This window comes from Plectropomus leopardus, chromosome 19 (assembly GCF_026936395.1).
Source record: "Plectropomus leopardus strain MGB_pleo_1.0 chromosome 19, ASM2693639v1, whole genome shotgun sequence".
Taxonomy (NCBI): domain Eukaryota; kingdom Metazoa; phylum Chordata; class Actinopteri; order Perciformes; family Serranidae; genus Plectropomus; species Plectropomus leopardus.
The window spans coordinates 5,565,013-5,589,321 of record NC_142194.1 but is presented as its reverse complement, the minus strand read 5'-3'; the positions used below and the strand labels follow the sequence as shown (position 1 = coordinate 5,589,321).

The window sequence follows — 24,309 nt, the reverse complement described above, 5'->3', positions numbered from 1 at the left end:
TATTAGATCACCCCGTGACTGTTAAAGGAGCTGTAAGAGACATTCAGAGAATATCTATGATTCACAGTCTGAATCAGGTTGTTTGCACACAGTTCTCAACATGGAGGTGGCTGAGCAGGTGATCTGTCAAAAAACCCTTTCGAAAAAAATGATGACAAACAGGTGTAAGTGAACTGTAAGAATATGGGCATATTTTATTGATCTAACATCTTTATTTGAGGTAGCACATTTCAATCAATATCCACTACAGAAGCATTTTATATTACACATAGTGTAGGAACGCAAAGAACCAATAATTAGCACATCTCAGCGAAGGTACATATCGTCAGAAAGCTGGCTGCAAGCAGCTAAAGGTGCTAACACCGTAAACAGAGCGACTGCGTTAACCTGGGAGAAACCGGCAGCGTTACACTTCCGTGGCAATACCGGGTCGGGATGTCGTTTTCAGCAGTATGAGTGCAGTGTAGAGTGGTGGCTATTGGCTGGCCAGGGGAATAAACATACAGAGATTCACATGCACTTTGCAGTTTAAAGTGCTCCAAATGTCGTCACCTGCAAAATGACCTTTATAATTCAGTGTTGCATTGAATTCACACAAAATTGAAAAAAAAATTAGCATTCTTCATAAATTCTACAACAAAACTATAAAAAAAAGTCAGTTTATAACTCTTACATGAGTCATGCGGTATAATCAAGTCTCATGTTTTCAGTTATATGCTCAGAACTTCGCAAACACATGCATTTTCACCAAAACGTTACTCTTTAAAACATTTACTTCTGTAAGTATGGTGCCCTGAGTATGCATGAGCACATGTGTGCATATAAGCTCCACTTTAGCAGAGTAAACTGCATATGTGTGCCCATGCTAGCTACGTGGCGATGCATGAGACTGTTTGTTCTGATATGTTTTAAATCGTGATGTTTTAGCGAAAATGCATGTGATCGAATAGTACTGAGCGTGCAAATAGATAAATGGGATTGGATTATACTGCGTAAGTTGTGTGAGAGTTTAAAAACAGATCGATTTGCTGCGCTGGAATTTATCGTGGATTATCCGTTTACTTTGGAAGTATGCGAGAAAAACAAAAAAATTCAAGGTAATGAGTTTAAAAACTGATGAGTCTGAAAACTAACGTGAAGTATTTGGTTTGGTAGGATGGATTCACTCCGCTGGCGGTGGCGTTGCAGCAGGGCCACGACCAGGTGGTTTCCCTCCTGCTGGAAAACGACACCAAGGGGAAGGTCCGCCTGCCTGCGCTGCACATCGCCGCACGGAAAGACGACACGAAGGCCGCCGCCCTGCTCCTGCAGAACGACCACAACGCCGACGTGGAGTCCAAGGTACACTCTCTCTGTATTTTGTTTAAGATGCTATTCATCTTTTCCCTGTGATACCTTGTGTTAATTAAGGGCGCGATTTCTGGTTATTCTTTTCACTGAACCAGCGTCTGCGAGTTAGCAACATGCTGCAGGTGTATTTATTTTGAGTTGAAAAAAATGACGTTGGAACAAATGAAACATTTATATTTCAGCAAGAATAACAACATTTCCAAAAACATCAAACTTTAAAAAAGTGTAATTTACCTTTGACTTCTACTAATTTTCACCTTGGGTATAGTACATACAGTTTACAGCTTCAAAATAAAGTGCAAACTCATCTGCACGTTTTTCGAATAATTTTTTACACCCATTATTTTCACCAAAATATGCTTAGAGCATTAACTACTATTATCTGCCAATATAAAGTAGTTGAAATGGCAGCAAATTTTTCAAGAATTTTTGACTTCTAAAATCAAACCTACATCCTTGTCTAATTCCCAAAAAATGAAGAAAGAAGAAATGGAAATACACATGTAGCTAACTGTTGCAGACACCGGTTCATTGAAAGAGAAACCTTAAGTCGTCTTCATAATTCACTCGTGGTATCATGGGGCTAGGAATGGATTTTTTGGGATGTTTTTTACTTTCACGATGCTTTTGTTGGTTTCTATTAAGAAAGTTCTGAACATGTTTTCTGCAGGATGAAACTGCAACAAATGGTTCCATTTTCTGGAAAAAGTCTTCAAAAAATGCCACGCAGGGAAAGAAGTGTAGTCTCTGTCAGTCGACATGATAATGCAGATATATTTTCCACCTACAGCAGTGTGTTTCAGTGCAGAACAAATAACAAACTTGAAGGGAGAGTGTCAGTCCATCGTCTGGTTGTGTGTCGACCTCCGTTTGGTTGCCTTTCAGTTCTTGTCATTATCTCCGGCCATGTTTTCATATCTCCATCCTACAGCTTGGTGCAACTGTGGTGTTGGCGTTGTTGTGGTGCACTAACCACCCCATTCTCTCCTCCTCCTCCTCCCTCTATTCGTTCCTTTTTGTTACCCTACCGCTTCCCCCTTTTCCCTTCTAGATGATGGTGAATAGAACAACAGAGGTACATCTTCTCTTCTTCTTTTTCTTCTTCTCTCCCTCCTCTCCTGCCATCGCTCACTCATGGTCACCATTGCAAAGCCAAAGCTTTCTGTCCGCTGGCATGATCGCTTAATGCTGGCATGAATGCTTTTGCTCACCCGTCTGCCTGTTTTTTAAACCTGCATCGCATTTTCGACTTTTTTGCTTTGTGTGTATTCAGTGGCTTGCTGCTTTTGGGGTGAGATGATATAAATAACACTAAAATAACATTTGGGAAGTCTAAAAGAGCAGCAGGATTAAAGTTTTTAGACCGCCGTTCAAGCTAGCCAAGCTCTAAACTGGAAGTCATTTGCTCTGCCGGCAGAAGATTCCCGCTCAGGCACATCTGAGCAAACTCAGCCGCTGTAAGCATGCCTCATGGGCCTGTGGATCCAGGTATCTTACACCTGGAAAAACACCTTTTTTTGCTTTATGCGTCAATGTGCAGCTGTCATAGGAATGAACGCAGCTCGCCTCCATGGCTGCATCCTGATTCTTAATACATCCAAAGGTATAACAAATGCACACAATCACTGTTTTCTAAATATTCTGTGTGCATTTTCAAAAGACCTCCCTTCCTGCTGTCCGCTGCTGGATCCACCAATAACACTGCTGGTAGATTTCAGCTGTTACTTTCTGGTCAAGCTGCAGTCGACCATGTTTATATTTCTGGTCTTTAGATGTAAATTTAAGCACAAAAATATTGAACAATCTTGAAATCTTGAAAAAACAACAATACAGATGCACTAACAGCAGCTTCTGGGGAGTAGTGTCACATTTGGGAAATGTGCTTACTTGCTTTCTTGCTGAGAGATGAGAAAATTGACATCATCTTCATATCTGAACTGTCTGTGCGATCAATGTAAAGCTAAAGGCGGCAGCTGTTTAGCTTAGCTTTGCCTTGTCTCCGTCTTGGACATAGCGGACTCCAGATTATTAATCGAGACCAGTCAAGACCACAACGGATTTATTTGTTGACATAATTACTGACACTGGATGTAAAACTTCCTTCTTTAAATCCAACCAATCATGTAAGTCATTTGGTCTTGGTCCTGACTCAATCTTGGCCCCTTAAAGTCTTGGTCTTGTCTTGGTCTCGGTTAGTGTGGTCTTGACTTTAACGCTAAAATAAGTTAATGAGCTGCTGTCTGTAGCTTCTTGTTTATCGTACAGACATGAGCGTGATGTCACTCTTTTCATCAAACTCTGTGATAAAGCAAATAAGCGCATAAGCCAGAACGTGAATAAACTATTCCTTAAATATTAGCAGAACTTATATTTTGAAGTAACGGATTTCAAGTTATCCAAATATGATTTTCTGTTTGTGGTTTGGCCAGAAAATGACTGGCACGTTGCTCCTGAGTGTCAGATCATTTAACCATCACCCTCTAGCTTTTTGTCCTCATTTACCGTCAGTGGTTCAGTACTCGTCTCCGGCCGTTGTTACAGTTATTCCTGAAAATAGTAGTAAAGGGTTTTATCCATTATTTCCTATCTGACATCCTTTTTCTATCCACAGTACCGCTCTCTGTAACGTGATCCCAGTCCAGTTATGATAATATTTGTGCCATCTATCGACTAAAAGAAGTGCTTTTGTTTCTTGCACTGCTTGAGTGATTGCTTGTGATGCACATAGTCTTGAATTTTAAATTTCAGTGTTAAGCTGTAAATGTTTAGATTTAATTAAATTAAATTTGTGTGTGCATGTGACCATCTGTCAAAAGATCCAGAAATTAAGGCTCTCATCCGGCTGTCAAAGTGATAGTACTGACTTTAGTTGAGGTTTTTTTTGGCATGCCAATAGATTTTATTTAATTGTTTTTTTTTAACAAACACAAACCTGACATTGTGCTGACTATCCTTTGAGATAATGGTAATTACTGCCACTGTGCCCAGAGAGCAGTTTCATCAACTTCAGAAGAGCAGCTCCTTGGTTTTATTCCTGATTAAATAATCAATAACATGTTGATCTTTTCTGTTTGTTGCTTTGGAAAAATAAGATTGTTCATGAATTAAGACTGAACTCTTAAAAAAAATGTTTTGGATGAATACTTTTTTGAAGCCGTGTGCCAGTATGTCATTAAACCGGGTTACTTTGATGTCCTAAAGGCCCTGTTTACACCTGGTGCTAACATGTGACTTGGGTGATCCGATCACATCTGGAAAGCTCTAAATCTGTCTGTTCACATCTGGCTTCAAAGTGTGTTTCAACAGTCGAGCGACCACTTGTGACTGGTTCTCTCCACTCTGTATGCAAATAAATAAAGCCTTCATTATATATGTTTGTGAAACAGATCCTTCCAGAGACATATATTTTCATAATTCATCTTAAACTATATTACGTTAAGTAACAAAAGATACATAAAGCATTATTTAATTCAACTGAAGTATTAGTGATGAAATCAAAGGTATAACTAGCACTTATGACAGCTACAAACTGAATGTTGTTTTTCATTTTTATGCCTCCGCACCAGCCTTTACTGAGGGCAGAGGTATTGTGTTTTGGCATTGTCCGTCTTATTCTTGCTAACGCAGTATCTCAAGAACACCTTGAGGGATTTTTAAAAAAAAATGACTCAAATGTTCACTTAGACTAAAGGATGACATGGTTAGATTTTCTGTCTTATTCTCGTGAACGCAATACCTCAATAAGGCCTTGAGGGGCTTTCCTCAAATTTGGCAAAACGTCCACCTAGAAACCTGGCTAACAGAGTTCTCTGATACTTAATAAACTGAGAAAATACCAAATGAGATGTCAGGGAAAACAAGTAGGTAACAGATTTGGCAACTCTTCCTTGATTATACCACCTCATTGAGGACCCTCATGATGCCTCATTGACTTTTATTCTCAATTGAACATTTGTCGTAATTCACTTTTCGTAATGCAATGTAATTTTATCACAGGATGACCATAGAAAAATACATAACAGAGTACACTCTTTTTTTCTTACATCTGTAGGAAGCAGTGGGAGGAGTTGGATAATATGCCTCCTTTTTTTAGCCACCTCATTGATGTTTCTCTTTTCTTATTGGAAAAAAAATAGAATATTACTCAAGAGTGAACTCTAGTTGTGTAGTTGAACTTGTTTTGTAGCTGGAATAAGTCATCTCAAGATAAAGTTATATGTGTTATAATACTTCCAAACAGAGGCAGAGGTATTTTTCCTTTTTGCTAATCCTGTAACGTTATCCCCACCACTTACAGTCGCCGTCTTTCTCAGCTCAACCGTCTGCTCCGCCGTCAGAGACTGACCTCTGGTGGCACGTGATGTGCATTACATCACCTTAATACTACAGCTCCGTATCGGTTTGATAGAAAGAGGAGCATCTGTATTTTTCTTTTTTCTTCTTTTTTTTTAAGGTATTAAAAATCATACCCTCGGGATTTTTAAATACCCTGATATGCCAAGCCCAATAGATACCTGAACTGTTTTTACCCAGTAGGCATGTTAATATCAGGTGTTAACATGGTCAGTTTTTTAAAAAAAAGTTACCTTATGGTTACTTTTGGTAAGGCCTTTGAACTGCTTTTACTTAAAGTTTATTTAAATAAGCCTTGACTTTGTCCTATTAAATTGCCTTAAACTAATGCAGATGCATGCTCACCTGCATGTCTTGCTTTTGTATTTCCTGTCCGATGAATATCACAGAGGAGTCGCATTTTTTAAGAATTGAGTCAAAAGCTTAAATGGACTCATTTGCATGATTTTCATTTGACAGGAGCTTAATGTGCTTATGTTTGCTTGTATTTATGATTCTGTTCACTCCAGACCTGAACGATGTCACAGTTACTGTTACACAAGAAAAATAGATTCATATATTTTATTATAGAAGTAAAATCCAGCACTCAAAGCATGTGTGACTTCTGCTCAGCCCTCGTCTGCTTTTGGCCTACCTTCTCTTTATTATCCCATCATGCTTTGCTCGTGGCTCATTACGAGAGATTTTGTTTCCTCCCTCTTTTAATTGACTCTGTCTCTTTCTGTCGCTCTCTCTGTCTCTCGTCCCTCTCAGAGCGGTTTCACACCTCTGCACATTGCGGCTCACTACGGCAACATCAACGTAGCAACGCTCCTGCTGAACAGAGGGGCAGCTGTGGACTTCAAGGCGAGGGTGGGTACTTCAACGATGCACACACACACACACACACACACACACACACACACACAGGCCTTTGAAGTGAGTGCTGCAGACACACACTCATGAGAGGGCGGGACGATACGTGTTTGTGTGTGCAGGAATCTGCACTGACAGTAATCCTTCAGCTGTGCTCGTCACTCTGCAGAGGGAATCACATACATGTTGTCTGCGTGTTATATGATCCTGTAGACTGAAAGGATGGACGCTGGGTTTACAGGTGTTAGAGTCTCTCAAATATTTAATGTCAATACAAACTTTGTCAAACTAAATTCTGATTAAATTTTACTCAGATCTCCTTGTGATAGATTTTGTTCCAGTTGTTTAATTTTTTTGTTACTTTACAGCCCTAAAAACGATTTCATTTAAAGGATGATGCTAGTGACATAGCATAATTACAGAGGGATTACATTTTCTGGTTATCCTTACAAGTTCAAGTCAAGTTCATTGTTAACTAACGTCCAGCTTATGCTTGTGAAAGAAGTATCTCAAGGCCTTTCAAGGGACTTTCCTTATATTTGGCACAAACATCCAGAATGAACTGACTAGATTTGAGTGCGCAAGGTCAAAGGTCACTTTGACTGTCTGGTGCTTTCTCTTGAATGCGATATCTCAAGAGGGCCTTGAAGGAACTACCTCAGATTTGGCACTAACGTCCATTTGGACTCAACAATGAAATAAAAATTCAAGGTTACTGTGATCTCACAGAGACATACAACAGCAACAGCAAGGTGGTATTTCTAGTTCATATAATCAACAAAGCAGAGCTCCATTGTTGTACAAAAATCATTAAAAACACATCAGGAGGTGAAATCAGCGTGAACACACACTGAAATTTACTTGGACTCAATCCCACACACACGTTCCTGCTGCTGTGAAGACTGAGCGCGTAATAATTCACCGATGAAAATAGTCCCAACAAATGCACTATTCAGTCCTGTTTCAGTCAATAAAAACTACAGTGCCATTGATGTTTTACTCAACATTTTTGAAAGAAATGAACTATGTTTTTGTTGCTGAGTGTTTCAAAAGGGTTTGAGAAAAATATCAAGGGAACATCTTTTCATGGGATTTGTTAAGTAGATTTTAGAGCAGTAAAATACAGAATAACTGCCAGACATTTCCTTTAACATTTACTGCACAAAATTGCAAATTATATGTTCTGGTGCCATTATTTCAAAGAAATAAAAGTCATTCACATGATAAAATAGTTAGCAGACCATGTAAAATTCACTGCCCACAGTGCAAAGTGTCCTATTAAAAACTCCTCCTGTTTAGCTGTAGATGGACACCCAGGGAAAACCAAGAGAGCAAGAAAATTATCAAACCACAGCTCTGTGCAGCTGAAGTTGCTGAAATGGTTATTTTCCCCTAGAGGGGGATATTTATCTATTTTACTACACTGTCAGATAAAGCCCTTTTACTCTAGTTGCAAATTTCAAAGTAATATTAAAATGCTGCAGGCACGGAGAGGCTGTTTGAAATGTGTGGGACAGCTTCATTTTTAGCTGAAATACATTATAAGCCCGTTGTGTGCATAATATCATTAAGTGGCTATATATGACCAGCAAACTGTTTGGATGTTCATTATGTTATGTTGTTATTTCCCCTTTTTTCTTAAAATAAATACAGCTTCAACTGAGACGTCTTTTCCTGTAGTTGGATGTAAAAATTGTGTTTTTCTTTCTCCACAGAACGACATCACGCCGCTGCACGTAGCATCCAAACGTGGAAACAGCAACATGGTGCGACTGCTGCTGGAGAGAGGGGCCAAGATAGATGCACGGACCAAGGTGAGCACGCACACACACACAGACAAAAACCGACATTTTAAACTGATGTAAATCCATCGATTTAGCACTGAATATTCATTAAGGTAGAGGTTTGCAAAACACAAAAGACACTGAAGGTGTTGATCTCTCACAAAGTGTTTCAACCTGTCGACAAAATGTGAAATCAGCCACCAAAAATGTCCCTGCAGCTGTGTGGCGGTAAAGAGTCACCTTCAGTGACGGCGTCGCGGTAAGAGGTTAACCGTACCTGCACTTTTTGTTTTCACAGGACGGTCTGACTCCTCTCCACTGCGGAGCGAGGAGCGGTCATGAGCAGGTGGTGGAGATGCTGCTGGACAGAGGAGCTCCAATTCTGTCAAAGACAAAGGTACGCAGCTGACCTCCAACCTGTCTGTGTCTTTGTCTCTTTGTCTTTTGTCTTTGTCTCTTCTAAATTTCCTCACCTTCTTTTTTTGTTCCCTTTTCTCAGTTTCACTCTGCTTTTACAAACACTTTTACACAGTGGAGATGTTCTGCTCATGCAGATGTCTACACAGTTTCAGTCGTACTATCTTTTGACCTTTTTCCCTCCAGAACGGTTTGTCTCCGCTCCACATGGCGACGCAGGGCGATCACCTCAACTGCGTCCAGCTGCTGCTGCATCACGAGGTGCCCGTGGACGACGTGACCAACGACTACCTGACGGCGCTGCACGTGGCCGCCCACTGTGGGCACTACAAGGTGGCGAAGGTGATCGTGGACAAGAAGGCCAACCCCAACGCCAAAGCTCTGGTGAGGAGAAAATTTGACAGAAGTAGACTCAACAATCTTTATCTTGAATAAAAGACAGGGATTGAAAGGGACTGGGGAAAGAGGGTTGAAATTGTACTCCAGCAGAGAAAAATTATCAATTATTTGATCTGATTAAGAGATGCAGGAAATTTTAGGACTATAAGTCAAAAAAGGAAAGAAAGAAGGGATGAGGTGGCAAATCAAATGATTTGATTGATAATTTCTGTAAATTCTAAATCTTTCAATTTCTTGCTATTTGTGAGACATCTCTTGCCAAGTTGCTCTTTTTTTCCCTCAAGTTTCTGAATGAAATTAAATCAATTTTCGTAGGTTTAAATACTTATGAAAAGCATCTGAATGCACCACACGAAAAGTCAAGTCAAGACAATTTTATTTATAAAGCCCATTACCACAAAACACAGTTTGCTTCAGAGGGCTTTACAGCGTATGGCATCCCTCTGCCCTTTGACATCGTCTCAGGAAAAACTCCCACAAAAAAACCTTTAACAGGGAAAAAAGGGTAGAAACTTCAGGAGGAGCGACTGAGGAGGGATCCCTCTTCCAGGACAGACAGGTAGATGTCGTCTATAACAATTAAATTAAAGCAAAACGGAGCACGAGTCAATGCCAAGGCTGAGGTAGATCAAATCATCCTTCTAAACACAATGAGAAATGTTATTAAGTACCTTTAATTTACTTTAGTAAAAGTACTTCAGTATACTTTTTGTAGTACACATGCAGCAGGAATCTGCTTTTGTGTTTTTTGTACATGTCAAGAAATATAAATATGAACAAAAAAACCCAGTAATGGGGGAAAAAATGGAAGAAACCTCAGGAAGAGCGACTGAGGAGGGATCCCTCCTCCAGGACGGACAGACGCGCAATAGATGTCATAAACAACAATTAAATTACAATAATGACAAAAAGTGATGTACAGTTTTTCAAAGGGTTAATGAAGGAGAAAAGACACATGGAGGGAATGAATGAAGGAAAGAGACACGGAGACTAAAAGGAGAGTTTTGGTGTAAGACAACCATCTCTGCTCTGTAATGGGAGAAGTCTGGGTGTGGTTAGAGCGCTGGGATTTTATAGCCAGAGAGAAGGAGAAGAAAAAAAAGGAGGAGAGGAAAATGAAGTCATAGGATCGAGCCAGAAACCTCAAAGTGGAGCGAGGGAGGGAGCGAGGGGGCAGAGTGGACGAGTTGGCGAGACCAGAGTGAGTTGTAAAGAAAAGTATCTATTTCAGTGCTGCATACTTTTTATTTTTTTCTTTACAGCTCAGAGTCAATTATTTCCACACATGCTTGTCTGGTTTGCATGCAGACGAAAAGTGAAAGAAAGAAGGGGAAAGAAAAAGAAAGTCCCGTTTGGTATTTTCCATTCGCTGTTCCAGACTTTTCTCCTGCCAGCTCAGCACAGACCTGCTGCGGAAACAGTTTTTGGATTATTTGAACTCTTTAAAATGTTTTTGTTTTGATGTTTTTTGGATAGAATGGTTTCACTCCCCTGCACATCGCCTGCAAGAAAAACAGAGTCAAGGTGATGGAGCTACTTCTGAAGCATGGAGCGTCCATACAGGCGGTCACTGAGGTAGGTGTGTGTGTGTGTGTTTGTCACGATGACATCAGTTGTTATTTGTGTCATCAGTTTTTGCAGCCATAAAAAGCTGAGTATGAAGAAAATAAAGAGTATAAAAGCAGAGTTATGTAATATTCCACCCAAGTTTAATTTGTTGTCAGTGTGAGAAAAATACCCAAACACACAATCGAGAAAACAAACTGGTACTTCACTTGTGTATTTTGATTGTCAGCTGCTTAAACTGCTCCACAATTCAGGGGGGAATTCTTTAATGTTTGGGCACGCAGCACAAAATCACTATTTTAACAAGTAGGGGTCGACAGATTATTGGTTTAGCTGATTATCGGGGCCGATATTTTGCATTTTGTCGATTATCAGTATTTTATTTTAATGATCGCTGATTGAATCAGTCAGTTAAATAGTGCAAAGACAGTGTTGGCATGGGAGGAACTTTTACTTTGTAAAACCTCAGGGAGCTATTTTGTACCATTTTGAATTCAGGAATTTTCCTTGCGGTTGAGTGCTTTTGCCTTGTGCCATGAATACATGCACTTTATTGATGGATCTGAGCACTTCTTCCACGTTTTTGGTTAATGTCTCTGTCTGTCTCCTCTTTGTGTCTCTTCTCTGTACAGTCGGGTCTGACTCCGATCCATGTCGCAGCGTTTATGGGACACGACAACATCGTGCACCAGCTGATCAGCCACGGGGCTTCACCGAACACGAGCAATGTGGTGAGATGTGTTTCCTCTTTGTTTCTGTCCCCATCGTGTCCCCCCCGAAGGACATTTGCACAGTTTCTCCTCTATACTCTACTGTAATGCATGTATTCAGGAGCTTTAAATAACTATAATTTTGCAGTAATTGTGCTTTACTGGAGTTTTTCCATTGTAGTTTATACTTTCAATTCCCTTCGTACCTTTTTAGTGCTGCTGTGCTCCAAAAAGCTCTGATAAACCCGCTGCACACTGTTTATCAAGCAGCAAACAGCACACACACAGTTAGAGACAAGCTGAACATCTTTGAGCATTTAGACTGAATGACTGAAATTACATTTTAATACTTAAAGGGGTTCATGAGTAAACACTGATAGTGCCGCACCTGAAACTGAGTATTTCACAGAGTCACACAGAAAGTGCTGCCGGAGGACAAAACCTCTGCAGTTTAGGAAGGAGAGGAAGTCCGTGAATGCCATGTGTGCGTCAGGCGAGGATTTCAGCTCCAAACTCTCACTGCTGACCCCGTTAACTCGTAAATTAAAGGTGTTCAAGGAGTAAAAGAGACACGAGAGATGAGAAAGAGTTGAAAGAGAAGAAGTGAGGAGCGAGCAAACAGAGAGGGGAAACTGTGCTGCACGTACAACTCTTCAACCCCAAGTATTTGGTCGCCCACGCCGTGTCTGTGGCCAGGTTACCGTAGAAACGGAGCATTATGGGACGTCATTATGGTGAGATGGGTGTGGAGAGGAAGGGGGTTTCTCTCTCTCTCTCTCTCTCTCTCTCTGCCTCCGTTTACAACAGAGAGGAGTTTTCCTGACGGAGGAGGGCAGAGAAGAAACCAAACTTTGGAATAACTGTCAATCCCTCTGTGTGTGTGTGTGTGTGTGTGTGTGTGTGTGTGTGTGTTACAGAGGGGGGAGACGGCACTCCACATGGCAGCGAGGGCCGGACAGTCGAATGTGGTCCGGTATCTGATCCAGAACAGAGCACGAGTCGATGCCAAGGCCAAGGTAGACCAAATCATCCTTCTAAACAGGATAAGAATGCACAAAAGTACATTTACAAAGTATTTCAAGTATTTAAATACACTTTTTGATGTACTTTTCACATATAAGGAATCTACTCTTGTGTTTTTGTACATGTCAAGAAATATAAATATGAACAAAAATACTCAGCATTTTGATTAAACTTGAGGTTTTTTTACGTAACGCTGATTTATGCTGATTTTTACTTCGCTGCATGCATTTGAAAAATTAGGTGACATTACAGATTCATATTTTTGATGAAAAAATTTTATTCAACCAACAAATGAAGGAATATTATTATAGATTAAACTATCCAGCGGTATATAAAGTATTTAAAATTATACCTGCTTTTAACAGCTGTTAGTTAGATCTTTGTTTTGAACATGTTAAATAAAATAAGAGAACACAATAAAATATAAGCAAAAACACCAGGATGTCCATCAGAAATATTCAATAAGGAAACGTAAATCTTTCATGTCCAAAAAGGAGTAGAAGGAAGTGAATACTTATTAGAGGTCAAATTGTTTTGCAGTGGGAATAAACTCATGTGTTTATTAATTTTAGTGCAATAAGCACCTGCATTTTCTCTTCTTATATTTGATCTATTCTGTCGTTTTAAAAATATCAACACGAGCAAAGCTACTACTCTTCATTTCTATGAATATTGTAAATTGATGGCTTGCTGGTTAAAAATCTTACTCGAGGGGCGCCTGGTGGGTCAGCGGGGAGAGCGGGCGCCCCATGTACAGAGGCTGTGTCGTCGCTGCAGCGGCCACGGGTTTGATTCCGGCCTCGGCCCTTTGCTGCATGTCGCCCCCTCTCTCTCTCCCCCTTTCACACTTGTGCTGTCCTATCAATTAAAGGCGAAAATGCCCAAAAAATCTTTAAAAAAAAAAAAAATCGTACTCAAAATACACAAGAACGACAAGAATTACTCTGACTTTTAGTATAAAAATCAATTAGTAGAGCGGGCACCCCATGTACAGAGGTTACAGTGGCCACAGGTTCGAGTCCCCCTCTCTCTCGTCCTGTCACGCTGAATCGATCCTGTCCAATAAAGGCAAAAAAACCCCTAAAAATATCAGTGCATGAACGCCGTGATATCTCGATCTCTTCTTTGTGTCGTCTTTATTGATTCAAAATATTTGTTTGTTATCTCCAGGACGACCAGACTCCGCTGCACATCTCAAGCCGTCTCGGTAAGCAAGACATCGTCCAGCAGCTGCTCGCGAACGGAGCGTGCCCAGATGCCACGACCAGCTCCGGGTACACACCTCTGCACCTGGCTGCCCGGGAGGGACACCGAGACGTGGCGTCAGCGCTGCTCGACCAAGGAGCCAATCTGGGCATCATCACCAAGGTACAAACGATGTGTGGAGACCGATGCTTCTCAGACATTTGGTTGTATTATTTTTTTATTTTAATTTCATTTTTTCTTGGACTTATAATTGGTGCACATTATACAGCACAGCGTATTTACATCCTTTTTGTATTTTTTTAATTATTAAAGTGGAAAAGACATAAAAAAATAATAAGTATATGTTGTAAAATTATTCATACAGGCAGCAGTGATACTGTTAGTTTGTTTTTCTAAAGAAAAGAAACAAACAACAACAAAAAAAGGAAAAAGATGGTCGAAAAACAGAAAAAACTACGACTGAGGAGCATCAGTTACAACTGAGTACCTGTTTCTGGAGAGCTTTTCTTTGTGCGTTACTTATTTCCTCACTCAAATCCAGTTTTTATTTTGAGAAAACTCTAAATAAAGTCAAACAAAGGAAATGTGTGATTTTCGGCCAAGACAAACAGAGGAACCATTGACTGTATAAAAGACACAGCCATGAAATTCCCACGCATGATGTTCACCTCTGAAATGATTATTTTATCGAGACATTTCTGTTGGTGCACCCACACATACTCACATATACAGTATGCATGACGAGAAATCCTCATTTGTCTTCTTTCAGACCATTTTGGGGAGTGCCTATAGTTTGCATTTTTCACATTTTGTCTTAAGTGTGTCATGCAGTGTGGGACTCCCACCGGTCTGGTCTCGGTCCTGTCTTGGTTTTGGTTTAGGCGATCTCCGTTTAAAAAAACACCAGTGGACGCAAAGTCAGAGGAAGAAGATGGAGAAAGAGTGTTGGGAGTTTACAACAATAATAACAATAACAATACTTTACAATAATTATAGTTTAAGTCCACTGATTTTTAGGGGTCAACAGATCATCGTCCCGGCTGATTTTCAGGGCGTTTTGCCGAATTATCTGTATCAGCAAAAACATTTTTTAATGAAAAAGTGTGTGTATTACACTCAACCATCACCAGGGAGGGCAGTCTGCAGTACATGCAAAACAGTGTCAGCATGGGAGGAACTTTTTCTTTGTAAAACCTCAGGGAGCTTTTTTTATGAATTCATTTTTTATTTAAATTTTCACTGAACAATTTTTATTTCACAGTTTTGTACTGGAGTTTGTTATACTCCAAATTCTAAATTCAAACAGAAATATCTTCATTTTTATTGTAAATGCATATCAGTTCCAAATATCAGTTATCGGTCTCATAAAGTACCAATAATCAATATCGGTATTAGCCCTAAAAACCCAATATTGGTTGACCTTACTAATTTTCAAGTGGACTGTATGATTGGTAGTCAGACCTGTATTGATCACTGTTACAGGTCAGTGAAGGTCATAGATCACTTAATTCTGCATTAAAGGACAGATGAAGCGCAGTCAGAACATTTCAGCCGATTCGAATATAGTCAAGTTGCAATAATCTAAGAAATGACGCGTGTCCACCTATGGAGACATTCACGATTATCAATCATTCTTCATCCTTCCACCTCCTCCAAATTTATAACCTTCAGGGACTCTCTACAATACACACACGAACACACTCACACAGAGCCGGCTGATGTTTCTGTGTTGCCTCATAGACGAAGAATCTGATGTAACACACACAACACACGTCCGACCTCCACACCCTGAGCTCTTATGTAATTTCATCATTTTAAAGCACCAAATCATCAGTTTCCCATGTTGTGAAATGTCATAACGTAACGCTGCAAATGATTCAATTACAGGCGATTAAACACATATGGTTTTGTGGAGCAGTCATGCATGTAACATAAGTCACGAGAGAGCTGTAGGAAACGTGAGCCGGAGTGTTTTTTAACATCTCAGATTCGATTTCGTGATGAATTTTCTGCTGTGTGTCTCTGCAGAAAGGCTTCACTCCTCTGCATGTGGCTGCAAAGTACGGGAAGATCGAAGTCGCCAACCTGCTGCTGCAGAAAGACGCTCCGGCTGATGCTGCTGGGAAGGTAACGTCGAAGTGCTGAGAGGATGATGGTTTAACCCTTTGAAACCTGCCATCACACAAATGTGTAAACCTTTTAAATAATTGAGCTCACTGGTTTGATTTTCTTTCAAAAACATGGGGAGAAAGGCAATGATGAACTTGGCAGAAAATGTGCTTCAAAAGGTTATTTAAAAAATGATTATTTGAAAAAGCGAGGGAAAATGTGTAGGAAACTATATTTCTAAGCATCGGATTTTTTTTAAATTTTAAAGTTATTTTTTGTTTTTTTTGTGGGGGTTTTGTTTGTTTGGGTTTTTTTGTGCTAATTTTCCAGTACTTTTACTTAAAAAAAAAAAAGGTCTTGCTTATTTTGGGGTGATTTCCTCTCTTCTTCTAATAAGCTTCATAGTTTCAAGAATAATTATTTTCCATTAATTTCAGGGTTAGAAATTATATATTTTTTTCCTTATGAAATAACATAGAAATTGCTGTTTTTCAGGAATCTATTGTAGAGATAATTATGTTTATATCATGAATATTGCAAGAAATTGAGATTGAGAAAAGGAGAAATGGGGAAAAGGGAAGAAATGTCCAGAAAACTATCTTTCTAATTGTCATAATTATACATTCAAAATAATTTTAGAGAATTGTTACAGTTTTTTTGAATTTTTTTTTTGTTTGTTATTGAAGGAAATTTGTTAATTTTGGGGGAAAAAATCAAGCCATTTTTGTTTCAGGTTTCAAAGGGTTAATTGAGACATAAAAAACAGAACACAGTAAATAATCAGTAAAAAAAAAAAAAAAATGGAGTTCATCACAGTCAGTTATATGCAACCACACGTTTGTTTTTACACTCAAAGCTTTCACAGTATTCAACTTAATCACCACACTGCACTGTACTGTGTGTATATCACATCTAACAGTCCCTGTGTGTGTGTGTGTGTGTGTGTGTGTGTGTGTGTGTGCGTGCGTGCGTGCGTGCGTACGTGCGTGCGTGTGTGCTCAGAGTGGACTAACCCCACTGCATGTGGCGGCACACTATGATAACCAGAAGGTGGCGCTGCTCCTGCTCAACCAGGGAGCTTCACCGCACGCAGCTGCAAAGGTAAGAGCCGGTCAGAACGAGTCAGACCGAATCTTCCTTAATGCACCAAAACCTCTCCCACTCTCTCCGGCTCTGAGTGAAAGCAGGCTGACCTAGTTTCAGTCACCCACATGCAATTACACCGTGTAGCGTAGCTGAACGAAGCGCCGTGATTGGCTGTTTGGATCCACTCTAACAGCATCTATCCAGAGAGAGCTGCCACTGGAATTAGCCAGGCCCCAATAAGTAGACAGTGTTTTCAGGCAGTGACCACGGACAACCTAGAATTTAACTCGTGTTTTTAAGAAAATAATTACTTTTGGTCCCTGACATTAACTGCAAATCTGGTCAAAAAGCTCCGCACTAGTTAGTAAAAGCCGTCTAAAATCTATCAAAAAGGTAACAGCAGCAGGATGCAGATAAAGCTGAAATAAATGTCATAGTACTAATATTTTTATGTTTCTGCACTGCAGATAGCTGTAGCCGGAAGCATTATGTTTTTGGGTTGTACGTCTGTTCTCTCAAACGCGATATCTGTTGCACAAACGTTCAGACAACTGAGCGGACAAAGAGACAGAAATCCCTCTGAGCAACAGTTTAATAAGAATAGAATAAATTGCTAAACTGAAAGTTTAGCATCAAAATGTGTGCAGATTTGAATAATAACATTTCAACATCGAAACAATAACTGTCTCTCTTTACCCAGAACGGTTACACACCGCTCCACATCGCCGCTAAGAAGAATCAGATGGAGATAACCACCACGTTACTCGAGTACGGCGCCACCACCAACACAGTGACTCGGCAGGGGATCACTCCTCTGCACCTCGCAGCTCAGGAGGGCAACGTGGACATAGTGACGCTGCTGCTGGCTCGAGACGCTCCCATAAACACGGGCAATAAGGTACGAGATCTGTGTCGACATCCCAGCTAGAAGAGAACGTTCCCACAACATTGGCCAACGTTACCTACAAGTTGCAATAAAGTTTTAAAGCATCTAATGTTTTAAAGGTGTTTATCATTTCAAATTGTGTTCCTATAAGATTAAATGCTGACTAAGACGCGACGTTACATCTGCAACAATCTGAGGATGTTTCGGTGATGTTGAGAGGTGACAGAACATTTGTGAAACGTTTCCACAACGTTACAAGGAAGAATTTTTCAAAGCAACATTCAGCATGTTATTGAGGGCTGAGATTACCATTTTACCATTTTTAATGAAAATATAACATCATGTGATATGTTGAAAAAAAAACATTTTTTGATGTTACTCTAACTTTAAGAAAAACATTCTGGGAACTAAAAGAAAACCAAAAATCGCTATCTGGGATGGGAGTTATATTTATGGTGTGTTCACTATAAATTAGCATTTAATGGCTAATGGCTCCGCGTAAAGTGAAACTAAAAATGTGTTCTGAGTTTGTCACATGACAGATGTGTTATTAAACACCTGACCAAATTTGAATGACCAAAAAAATCACCAAGTATGTAAAAGAAGGTCTCGAAATCATGAAAAAATGCACAGTCTTCTCTGATCTCCCGGGACTATGCTACTGACGCTTCTCGTTTTTATACCGCTACATCGTCAGGGGCGGGGTTATGCTGAGTATGGCTCCAGTGTGTCATTGAGCTACGGTTTTAGGCCCGCCCAAAAAATCTTAAAACAGGAAAATGGTGAAAAAACAGTCAACTGTCTAACTCCATAATTCAGTACTAAAGGGTCTTGTTTTCAACAATCAATTTCCATCATTTATAATGTTTTTTGAAACAAATCTCTGAATTCACTTTACACGGACTTTAACAGCTCAAATAACCAACCAACCTTTAGACGAGGGAACCGGAAATAATAACACGTTAACTCATTTCCAGGTTTTAGGGCTCACTCCTGTGGCATCACAATGCACCGACCTCTGGATTATATTCGAGTGTATTAAACACCTTTCAGTCTGTATATTTAACTGTTTGCACGTCTGTAACTGTGCCGTGTTTCTGCTTCTCTCTGTATTTTTACCTGTCTGTGCATTTAACTCTTTATCCCCCCGTCTGTCTGTCCTCAGTCTGGTCTGACTCCGCTCCACCTGGCCGCCCAGGAGGATAAAGTCAACGTTGCTGAGGTTTTAGTCAACCAGGGAGCTACTGTAGACCCGGAGACAAAGGTAATACCTCGACTGTTCGCACTCATTTATCAAACAAAAAGACAAATATTTACCGGTTCTGACTTCTCAAATGTGAGGATTTGCTGCTTTTTACTATTTCATACCATTATAATTTTAATATACAAAATATTTACATTTGTATTTTATACAGATGTTCATTAATATTCTGTGTCCCTTTTAAATAAATAAATAAAACATGTAATTTATTGGAATTTAATTTTGCATCTAGTTGCATGTATGTCTGGAGATGTTTGATGATCTGATTCAATTTTTCAAGAAAGATCATGTTTCTCAAAATCTTTATTGATATTAAATATTCATCTTGACAGTGGCAGTTATGTGATATTATGAACAATTAATATTATATGATCTCTATCTGTGCAGGTTCTGCCACAACTGCAGTGTGAGAATATTATAGTTATAATATTCACACTGACATCATGGACTTAAACTTCAGTTTTCAAGTTTATTTATCACAAAGTTAACTTTACATTACATTACATTGTTGCCCACTCTGCTAATCATAATAGCAAATATCAGAAATCCAATATCAACAAAGAACGATAGACAAAATAGTTTTACAAAGTGAATATTTAAAACAAAAGATAGATATGTGAATGGATTTATTTGCATTTTTCGTATCTGTTGATTGTTGTTGGCTCTACATTCGCTGTGAATGCTGTTTCAAAGCAAAATTAGTGCTGCAAATATGGATATTTGGACAAAATCTTTTTCACCCTGAGAGTTTTTAAACCCCTCGTTTAGGTGAATGTCATTATTTTATGAGGTCACAGACTGAAAGCAATAAAAGTTATTTCATTTCACAAAGTCACATAAAACATATTAAAGTTTCACATTTTAAGACGCAATAACTGGGTGATCATCTCCTTGTTAATAACTTTTTCCAAATTATTTTTTGTCTGATCAGCTGGGATACACTCCTCTCCATGTGGCCTGTCACTATGGCAACGTGAAGATGGTCAACTTCCTGCTGAAAAATCAGGCGAAGGTTAACGCAAAGACCAAGGTAACAATTTACTGTGATTTTTTCTCTTTTTCTGTGTGCAGAATTACATATATATTCTAATAATATATATAAAATGTAATATATATTCAGACAGTGTACGTATATTCACTGGTTGTGTAATAAATATATTTAACGCTCACTTTTCTCTCTTTTTTCACTCTTTTCTGCAGAACGGTTACACTCCTCTCCATCAGGCTGCACAGCAGGGACACACACACATCATCAACCTGCTGCTGCATCACGGAGCGTCGCCCAACGAACTCACGGCCGTTAGTGCACACACACACACACACACACACACACACACACACACACTCAGACAAATACTGTGATATTGAAGTCAGGCTCATGACCTTTGCAGCTCGTTATCTGTTCTGTATCTCCAAATTCTGTCAAAAGCACCAAACATCTCCGTCTCCACACAGCGAATAAGATGTGAAAAAGCTCTGATGATTAAGGTTTACACTCTAACAGACATTTGTCAAGGTGATCCTAAAAAGAACAGTTGTTTTGGTCTTCTGGTACTGTTTCAAACCATCATCTGTTTGCCATTTTTAAACTCTGTTTGTCCAGAATGGGAACAGCGCTCTGTCCATTGCCAGGAGGCTCGGCTACATCTCTGTGGTCGACACACTCAAAGTGGTCACGGAGGAAACTCTGACCACTCAGGTGCGTGTGTGTGTATATTCATGTGTGGGCCTGGATGACTGAAATTTATTTATATCTTGTGTTATTTTAAACAATGGCTTTTTAATTGTTTTCTTTAACACTAGCCTGAATTCTTTTAACACACAACAGACTAAAAAATGTACCAAAATGTACTCAAAAAGCAGCCAAAGCCATTTTTCACAACAGCACTGTAGTAAAGATTAGGTCTTTATTCATACTTTTGTCCGATATAAGTAGATTATAGTTGTTTTCTAATCTACTTTCTAATTTGGTGTTGATGTTTTGCTTTTATTCAGCTCTTTTTAGTAGAAAAAAAACAAAAAATGTAATGATTAACTGCAGTCGAGTCTACTTTGGCATTTTTTATGCCTCAGTGTTTCAGCACCGGTGACACCTGTGGTCAGAGACATTGTGTTTTTGGGTTTTCTGTCTCTTCGTCCCGTTCTCGTCGACATAATATCTCAAGAAAGGCCTCGAGATGATTTCTTTAAATTCGGCACAAACGTATCAAACAGTATCACTTTTCTTGTGCTGCGTTCAGATGCCTGTCAGAAGTACTCAGCCCTTTGAAACCTGCGTTAACTGATTTGATTTCTAACATAAATGTAGAAAAAGGCAATGAGCAACTTAACATGTTATATTGCAAGAAATTAGCAGATTTAGAAAAATTAGGGAAAAAAGGTCCAAAAAGGTGTTTCTATTTAACATAATTACATATTTAAAAATATTTTGTAGATTTTTTTTAAACATAATTATTATTTTACAGAAAATTAATAATATTTTAAGCATTTTCTTCAGTTTTTTGTGTGCTAATTTTCAGGTAATTTCTTGTGCTTTTTGCTTATTTTTTGCAAAGTTTTGGTTGGTTTCTTCTTAATTTGCATTGCCTTCTTTCTATGACTTTTCTTTTTTTTTAAATCAAGCCAATTCGTCCAGGTTTTAAAGAGTTAAGCTGGTGTTTGATAATACTTCCTGCATAATGTTTCACATTAAAAGCCTTCCAGTTAAAATGTGCAGTCTGTCCTTTAACTGGTGGTTTTATGATGTGAAACATCTGTGTTGGATTTTAATTTCACGGGAGCTTAATACCAACTAAAAAAGAAAAACCCAGTAAAATTAGAAGAAATTGGAAGCAGTGAATGAAAGCAGTGTTTAAACTTTAAAGTTGTGCTAACTGAATTATTAATGTGGACATTTTGCCATGTGAGCCGTTAAAGTTCAGATGATTTAACTCCCCGTCTCCGTTTTATAATTGACCGTGTTGCCTGATGTGTTTCTGTTTGACAGACTGTGATCGAGAAGCACAAGATGAACGTCCCAGAGACCATGAACGAGGTGCTGGACATGTCCGATGACGAAGGTAAAGATTCACTTTTTCGGTTTACTGATTTATTTCACTTTAAATCCATCAAATCGGTTCTCCTCATGAAACCTGACCTCAGTCACAAGAACCAGGAGAGAATTCTGTCGAATCTCCGGTTGAGTCATATTTGGCTTTTGGGCCGTAATACGTCACAGTGCTGGTCCCATGGCTGCCAAATTTCCCCACTGTTGTCATGGAAACTGTTATTTTGTTGCTGGGTTTTGTTCCATCATTACTGTATTTCATCATTTGACATTTTTGTTACGATCATGATTCAAGCTTTTATTTCCAAAGTGACACATTCAGCCACTGAGCGATTATTCGCTTTGTTTTCTTTCTTGTCTTTAATTTTGTTCTGATTATGATTTTCCACATTTTGTTGGTTTCCTTTTTTCTCTAACCCTCTCCTCCATCCCAATCACACAGTCTGTAAAGCCAATGTCCCCGAAATGATCACAGAGGACTATATATCTGATGTGGAAGAAGGTATTTTTCACATTTCTTCATTCTTTTCTTTTGTTTGTATAATCTTCATGTCTGCATGTCAGTCCTCTTTTCTTAACTTTTCTCTGGTTTGTCTTTGGTGTCAATATGTATATGTACTTTAATACCGTGTTGGATTTGCATTTCTCTTAAGGTTGTACATTTTAAATCAAAGGGGCAATATTTCTGTTATTGTAAGAAGCTATTTTCAGCCTAATCTCCCGAATAAATGTTGGCATCGTACGTTTCTGCAAACCATGGATACGTCATAATGTGGCAGATTCATTAAAACGTCTGTAGTTATTTTTAGGCACAAAAACCACTCGGTGCGGTTAGGAAAAGATCATGCATTGGGCCATAATAACACATTTTGGTGACTGAAAACAAACACAGTGATTTCTCGGTCGTCGGTTATCGTTTCGACAAATTTGCAGGCGGCTGTGGATCAAACTTTCAAAGTTTTTGCTTTGATCATTTTATTGATGATCAAAGCAAGTTTATTGATGAAAGCAAGGAAATGCAGCGATGTCAGCCAAAATTGCATTCATTTCTCAATATAGAAAAAACTGTTCGTGGCACGCATTGATGTCTCTCTGTCAAAAACAGATGATTTTCAGAGGAAATGGAGCAATGTCTCACTAAGAAGACATTTTTGTTTTATTATACCGGCTGGAAATGCAGCAATGTTTTAGTAGCTGAGTCATGATGGGAGATGCTGAGTCGCTCCATTCAGACAGGTTTGCAGGCATTCGTGGATCAAACTCAGTTCTTTCTTTGATCAATTTATTGATACGTTGCAACGAAAAGCAGTGACGTCTTGATAAAAATCATCCACTTTTTGTGGCTCTATCTGACCCCGTATCCCGGTGGGAAATGCAGTGACGTCTTATTAAAAAACAGCCATTTTTGGTAGCGCTGTACCGACTGAAACACAGCTATAATAACATTTTTATGTTATTATACTGTCTGGAAATGCAGAAATGTTTCGGTAAAAAAAAAAAAAATCAGATTTCTGGTCTTATCTTCCCTTAAAATGCAGCGATGTCGCATTAAAAAACAACCATTTTAGTTGCACTATACTAGCTGACATTATGACAAGTCAGCTCATTTACTGTGTCATTTTACAAAGTAGATATACACATAAAACCTACATATGTCAAATATGTGTATTTGCAGAAACGTACAATGCCACTCTTTTTCTGGCGACTGGGCTGCTTTTTTGACAAGCTAATGAGCTTTTAATTTGCAATCTTCTCTCTTTTTTTCTGACAAATTTTCAATAAGCATATACACAAACTCGCTCCATACATGTACTTTTACGATACATCATACTGTCGCTGAGTACTTTGAGCTGCTTCCCGCTTCGACTCTCTCATGCTGTGTTGCTGTAAAGCCTCCAGTATATTTTCATGCATCGAAATGCAGGGAATATGCCTTTTTTCCCTGCCTGGTTGCCATGCCAACTGTCTGCATATGGCGTTGTGGAGTGTGTGACAGATTTCTTTTCATGCCGCAGAGTAGACGGCACACACACACTTGATTCTTTGTCCTCGGAGGGCTTGTCAGTGACGCTTCCATTGTAGTTTCACACATTCGGGCCAAAGCAAACATGGTGTCAGCTGCTGGAGTGTGTGTCTGTGTGAGTGTGTGTCTGTGTGTCTGTGTGAGTGTGTGTCTGTGTGTGTGTGTGTGTGTGTGTGTGTGTGTTTACTTTGTGTATCTCTGTCCTCTCGGTCTCTGGTGTTGCTAAAAAGCGACT

General features: G+C 39.2%; 1 protein-coding gene across 26 annotated transcripts in view; it reads left to right on the top strand.

The window, feature by feature from the left end:
* The window catches only part of ank3b (ankyrin 3b), a 178,268-nt gene that overhangs the window by 89,642 nt on the left and 64,317 nt on the right, over nucleotides 1-24,309 (top strand). For 22 of the 26 annotated variants that reach the window (XM_088069699.1, XM_088069698.1, XM_088069700.1 and 19 more), the window contains exons 6-24: nucleotides 1,156-1,341; nucleotides 2,402-2,425; nucleotides 6,457-6,555; nucleotides 8,274-8,372; nucleotides 8,641-8,739; nucleotides 8,946-9,143; nucleotides 10,635-10,733; nucleotides 11,357-11,455; nucleotides 12,352-12,450; nucleotides 13,628-13,825; nucleotides 15,692-15,790; nucleotides 16,775-16,873; nucleotides 17,559-17,756; nucleotides 18,910-19,008; nucleotides 19,937-20,035; nucleotides 20,206-20,304; nucleotides 20,609-20,704; nucleotides 21,992-22,064; nucleotides 22,494-22,553. In XM_088069699.1, the coding sequence (XP_087925825.1) occupies nucleotides 1,156-1,341; nucleotides 2,402-2,425; nucleotides 6,457-6,555; nucleotides 8,274-8,372; nucleotides 8,641-8,739; nucleotides 8,946-9,143; nucleotides 10,635-10,733; nucleotides 11,357-11,455; nucleotides 12,352-12,450; nucleotides 13,628-13,825; nucleotides 15,692-15,790; nucleotides 16,775-16,873; nucleotides 17,559-17,756; nucleotides 18,910-19,008; nucleotides 19,937-20,035; nucleotides 20,206-20,304; nucleotides 20,609-20,704; nucleotides 21,992-22,064; nucleotides 22,494-22,553 (2,122 nt within the window). The remainder of the gene's footprint in view (nucleotides 1-1,155; nucleotides 1,342-2,401; nucleotides 2,426-6,456; nucleotides 6,556-8,273; nucleotides 8,373-8,640; nucleotides 8,740-8,945; nucleotides 9,144-10,634; nucleotides 10,734-11,356; nucleotides 11,456-12,351; nucleotides 12,451-13,627; nucleotides 13,826-15,691; nucleotides 15,791-16,774; nucleotides 16,874-17,558; nucleotides 17,757-18,909; nucleotides 19,009-19,936; nucleotides 20,036-20,205; nucleotides 20,305-20,608; nucleotides 20,705-21,991; nucleotides 22,065-22,493; nucleotides 22,554-24,309) is intronic. The other 4 variants (XM_088069703.1, XM_088069691.1, XM_088069693.1 and 1 more) reach the window with 3 other exon arrangements.